The sequence below is a fragment of the Mesoplodon mirus genome (genome assembly GCF_964341445.2).
Source record: "Mesoplodon mirus genome assembly, chromosome: 3".
In the NCBI taxonomy this organism is placed as follows: Eukaryota; Metazoa; Chordata; class Mammalia; order Artiodactyla; family Ziphiidae; genus Mesoplodon; species Mesoplodon mirus.
In genome coordinates this window covers 119,021,630-119,027,629 of record NC_138978.1, presented here as the reverse complement: position 1 = coordinate 119,027,629, position 6,000 = coordinate 119,021,630, and the positions used below count along the sequence as shown (strand labels likewise).

The 6,000-nt window shown below is 46.7% G+C and overlaps 1 protein-coding gene across 1 annotated transcript in view; it reads left to right on the top strand.

The window, feature by feature from the left end:
* Positions 1 to 2,471: 2,471 nt before the first annotated feature.
* The window catches only part of ADAR (adenosine deaminase RNA specific), a gene marked incomplete at its 5' end in the record, with an annotated part of 40,562 nt that continues 37,033 nt past the window's right edge, over positions 2,472 to 6,000 (top strand). The window contains 2 exon segments of the mRNA XM_082612194.1: positions 2,472 to 2,573; positions 2,576 to 2,614. Coding sequence (XP_082468320.1) covers positions 2,472 to 2,573; positions 2,576 to 2,614 — 141 coding nt within the window.

The following is a 6,000-nucleotide window of genomic DNA, read 5'->3' as shown; positions in this document are numbered from 1 at the left end:
CAAAGTTAAGTACATCTATTTATCAAAAAAAAGTGAAGGGCTTCCCTGGTGGCGCAGTGGTTGAGAGTCCGCCTGCCGATGCAGGGGACACGGGTTCGTGCCCCGGTCCAGGAAGATCCCACATGCCGCGGAATGGCTGGGCCCGTGAGCCATGGCCGCTGAGCCTGCGCGTCCGGAGCCTGTGCTCCACAACGGGAGAGGCCACAACAGTGAGGGGCCCGCGTACCGCCAAAAAAAAAAAAAAAAAAAAGAGCCAATGTTGGGCTCTGTATATAGCCCCCCAAGTTGTTTATTTCTTCACAGCAGGCTAGGACCAATTAGCTCAAAAGCCTGCCTGCACTAAAGTCAAATTTTTACATATCTAGTTGTTTTAAGCATAGCCCAAATAAGCAGATTTTTAGCCATTTAGAGCTGCCTGCCTGCCATGCATACTTCACCAAAGTGCACCCAACATCTGCTAGTCATAGATAAGATAAACCCTGTGGTTATAGACCCCAAGCTGCTGCTGCCCTTTGGAGCTTTCTGACCCAGAGGCTCTCTGTTAGGCAGCTGAGCACATCACATAAACATGTAAGTCCCCTCTCCTCTGGGAATTTCCTCGTCCTCTCCTTCCAGATGCCTCCCCTCCCTGCCCCTACGTAGTCTCTGAATTATCAGGTTCTGTGCGGGACTTCCCCTGCCTGCAGACCTGTCAAAACTTGTCCCAATAAAGCTTGCCTGTGCTACTGCCACCTCACAGTCATGCCTTTTTCCTTGATCTGCCTTGAAACCCCTGAATGCCCTACACTGACATTTCATAGAAAAAGAACTACAGATAAAATATGTAAGAGATGCTTAACTTCAGGGATATGCCAATAAAGCCAGGATGAGACACCATTTAACTCCCATTTCATTGGCAAAAATCAAGAAGTCTCAAGTATTAGGGAAGCTGTGGATGCCAGTAATTGCTAGGATTGTAAACTGGTATAACCACTTTGAATAAAGATTTGGCACTATCACACAGAGTTGAACACTGACATACCCAAAACCCATCAATTCCACTCCTAGGTAAATATACCCAAGAGAAAAGTTTGTATAGAGGAAACAAAAGGCAATGCTCATAAGCAGCACAGTTGGAAAAAGCAAAACAAAAACAAAAAGACATCAACAACTGGAAATTGCATAAATATTCAGCAGCCAGAGAATGGATAAATAATGGTACACTCACAAAATGATTTGTTATATAGCAGTGAAAATGAATGAAATGCAACTTCACTCAACAAGAAGAATGAATCTTAGTGCTATGGTCAACATTTGTGTTCTCCCCCAAATTCATATGTTGAAATCCTAAGGCCCAATGGATGGTATTAGGAGGTGGGGCCTTTGGGAGGGGCTTAAGTCATGAGGGTGGAGCCCTCATGAATGGGATTGGAGTTCTTATAAAAGAGACTACACAGAGATCCCTAGCTCCTTCTGCCATACAAGGAGAACTCTGCCAATAGGAAAAGTGCCCTCGCTATAACATGCTGGCACCCTGACTTCCAGCCTCTAGAACTGTGAGAAATAAATTTCTGTTTAAAAATCTGTTATTTGTTATAGCAGCCTGAACGGACTAAGTAACTTAGGAAAGTGTTTGTTAAAATAAAAGTCCAGAACATTAGATGAAAGTTCAAACATACACACACACAAAACTAATTTTAAAAAGTGTTTAATAATGCATATAACTGTGAAAAGAAATTAAAGCAATATAAAAGTTGTGTAAACACAAGTCAGGATGGAGGTTACTTCTGAGGGGAAGGCAGAGGTAAAGGATGGCGACCACATAAGTACATTAAAATTATTGATAATATTTTAGTTCTTGGTTGGGGTGGCAAAATGGGGAGTTAAAGGTGATGTTCATTATAACATTTAAAAAATATTTAGGGCTTCCCTGGTGGCGCACTGGTTGAGAGTCCGCCTGCCGATGCAGGGGATACGGGTTCGTGCCCCAGTCCGGGAAGATCCCACATGCCACGGAGTGGCTGGGTCCGTGAGCCATGGCCGCTGAGCCTGCGCGTCCGGAGCCTGTGCTCCGCAACGGGAGAGGCCACAACAGTGAGAGGCCCGCGTACCGCAAAATAAATAAATAAATTAATTAATAATATATATATTTAATTTGAACGTGCCATACAAGGAATACTGATTATAGGGTATTATTAACTAATTCTGTGTACTTGATATCCATTAAAAAAAAAAAAAAAAAGATGGTACCCACATACCGTCTCAGGCCTTCCGGCCCAACTACGTTATAAATGACTGAAGAGTTTAATCAAGGCCATGAGCAAAAATGTAGCATCCCAAACCCAAGTCCCTACTCCCCACCGTGCCTACGACAACGCCATTAACAGATCAGTAAAAACCCAAGGAAGGCAGCCACAAAAACCTAGCTTAACTAGGACGCAAACAAAAGAAGGAGGAATCACGTGGTGCTCCCTCCCACGCCCGGCGCGTCAATGATGTCACCAATCCGCGACCGGGCCATTGATTCCCGACTGAAGGTAGAGAGGGCTACGTGGTGGGGGAGGGCGGGGGAAGGGTCCCGGCCCCACTGGCAGTCTCTGGTGTCGCGCTGTGTCCCGGAGAATTACAAGACCCGGTAAGAGGCTTTTCCCTTCCCCGCTATCACCTTCTGTGGCCTGAACGCCCGGCTCGCGCCGACGCTCCAGTGTCCGGCGCGACTGGAAGCGGGAGCGCAGGGGCGCCCGGGTGGGCTCTGAGTGTGGCCGCAGGGCCAGGTGGGGAGGCGGGGGTCGGGGGCAGCGGCGGGGCTCAGCAGCCTTGCGGGGAGGCGGGCGCCGGGGGCCAAGTGCTTGTGTGCGGGTGTTTGTGCTCCCGGGTGTGCGCGGGTGTGGGCGGCAGAGGCTGCGCACGGATGCTCTGGCGCTCGTGCCAGCCGGAACCGAACAGCTGGGTACCAAAGGCCCTTGTCTCCCTCTCGCCAACTCCCTCCCCTGGGGGAGAGTGACTGGAGAGCTAGGCGCCTGGGACTCGTTCAGGTCCGCGCCTTCCTGCGCCTTCTCCCCTGACTGCATAGGCCCGCGCCTCATCCCTGGGATAATATCCGCAGCCCTTGGCGTGCCTTATACAGGGAAGGCGTAGGCGTCCGCGGTGGAGAGCCCACTGCGGGGTCACGGCCACTGCGTTCTGCCTCGGTCTGGCCTTGGTGCAGGAGGCCTAGTTGCGTCACCTCCCCTTCCTTCATCTGCTTAGCTTGATTCTTGGGTCCCGCTAGAGGGTAAGCCTGCCTCAGGTGTGCCGTGTTGGTGTCAGAGTTTGGGAAACTTGCCTTTCAAAGAGGCATATGCACCTGTCATTGATTTTTAAACGCAGTGTCGGGGAGTCCCAGCCTGCGGTTGAGGAGGGAACAGAGCCTAAGCTGCTAAGGGAGAAGATTTGCACACAGAGGCCTACACAGTGGCTGCTGTTGGAGAGGGAGGCCGGATTGCTAGAACAGGTCACTGGGAGCCGAGAACGTTGGAGCAACAAATTGTCGAGCAAATGCGAGTAATGATGCCAGTTTCTTAACTAAAGAAGGCCCGTTCCCATCGTTTCAGAGATTTTGAGATATCTTTTCCGTTAGTTCATTATTTCACAGACAGCTGGGTGTGCTGGCAGGGAACAGAGTGGAAAGGGGGCATGACTTTTGGGAGTCTGGTCTGTGTTTGCCAGCCGTGTGACAGTGAGTGAGTTATTTAACCTTTCTACTCCTACTTGGTCTTATCTACAAAATGAGGATAATTATATCTACCTTGCAGGGTTGTTGTCAGAATTTGAAGTGTCTAGCTATTATTAGTAAGGGCCCAGCACCCATGACTTGAACTTGCTCCCTTGCTGAAGGTTTCCCATTGGTACAGCTGCTTGAAAAGCAGGGGAATGTTTTGCTATTCTGTGTGCTTGCTATTCTGCCAGATATGATAAAGCAGACTTGCGGTGGCGGGGGAGACTCAAAACCCATAATCTCTCTACAATAGACCATAACATTTTAGAACTGGAAAAAGCCTCACTTTATTCTCTTAATTATAGCTTCTCTTTATTGAGCACATGCTATGTGTGTGACCCTGTACTGAGCTCTCAACATACACTAATTTCTTTAATCCCTCTGGGAGCCCAGTGCTATAATAAATATTATCCCCATTTTACAGATGCAGAAGGTGAGCTTAGCCAAGTTCCTGACACTATTTAATGGCAGAGGTGAAACTTGAACCCAGGCCCTCAGGCTATGTAGGGTTTGGGCCTTGTTATTTCTCAGTAACTAGAATCCTGGCAGTGTGAGGTGTAGTGGGGGAAGGGAAGCATAAGCAGAGTTTAGAGGGCCGGTATTTGCTGTAAGAATAACATCTCAAATTGTCCAGTGATAAATTACCTTTTATTTTACATTTTACCCAGCATTGTCCAGATGAGAAGCAAGATTTAGCCTTTTCACCCAGAGAAAAAGGAAAGGCTCATGGGCGCACAGTGCTGGGATAGTGGGCAAACAGTAGGTATTTGGTAAATGTCCGTGGAAAGAAGAAAAAATCTTGAGGTATTGTTACGTCTGCCAGAAGGAGACCCATTGCTAACACACACAGTTTCCTTTAAGCTAGCTATTTTTATACTGTAACACAAGGTAATATGAGCATCTTTCTGATTCATGGATTTAAAGATTTGAAGCTGTGTTTCAGACCAAGACTGGTATTATTATCTGTGACCAACTGATTTGAGTTTATGTGAACAACAGGGCCTGAGCCCCTTTTGGGCTTCTGTAGTGATCTCTTGAGATACAGCAGTTTATTTTGCTATAACACCTGTTAGACTTGGACCATAGTGGGTACAGCTGCTTGAGTTAAGTTTCCTGGAGAACACTGGATGATGGTTTGGTATCAGGGATAAAGAGTTCAAAATATTAAGTTTGTCACAAAATTAAGTATTTGAGAAAGATCTGTGACGGATGTGCATTAATGTGGTAATGGTAAACGGGTTTTAAACAGATGATATTCTTGGTGGTTTTGATCAGCCATTCTGTGTTGGTTCTCAGTCTGAAGATGACTTAGGGCTGTCTGGTGAATTATTAGGAATGCAGAAAGGTTTATATAACCCATCTGTATAGATTGTGACAAGTAAACTCTCAGTTCCTCCACCCAAGGAGCTTTCATTGCTGCTTCTATACCCTCCCAGATGCCTTGAAGCCACCTATTTCATCATGTTTATCAAACTTAATGGGAGAGACCCTTTAACATAATTTATCCTCCCTTTCCCTCTGTACCCCACCACCACCACACACAGAATGAAGTTCTTTCCCCAGAAGGGGGTATATTAATCTAGTTGCAAATGGCAGAAACCTAATGTAAACTAACATAAGCAAAAAAGTGTTGATCATTTAACTAGGAGGTCCAAATGTGAGCTTCAGGCATGGCTGGACCATGAGTCTGAAATGATGTCATGAGGACTCTCTTCGCCCTGCCTTTCTCTGCTTCTTTTTGTTTATTGCCCTCATTCTTTCCTGCTGTTTTCTCCGTACATACTGGAAAAGGTGACTCTTGTCAGCCCCAAGCCTATGACCTTACAGCTCTCTTCTAGCATTGTAAACTAATCATGTGGACAAGGACCTAGGGATGTCATGTTTAGACAGATCTGTGTCACAGGCCCACTTTTGAGATGAAGGAGTAAAATTTCCTTCCATAACCCCATGGGATTGGGAAGTGCAGAGGTACGAGGCAGGTGAAAACAACAGATGATTACTGTAAGTGTGTGTGTATACATAGGCATATGTGCTGACATGTGTGCTTATATCCCACTTCTTTGAGGCCTTTCCAGAGCCTTCCAACTGGAATGGATCCACGTGGTTTTGTTTGTCCATCACACGTTGTTATTTTGTTGTGGCATTGATCATGTTCTTTTCATCCCTTCTGCTCCTTTGCATCTGCTGTTTGTGCGTGCACGCATGTACACACACACACACACACACACACACACACACTGTTTTGTCTGACTGACTTCCTTTTG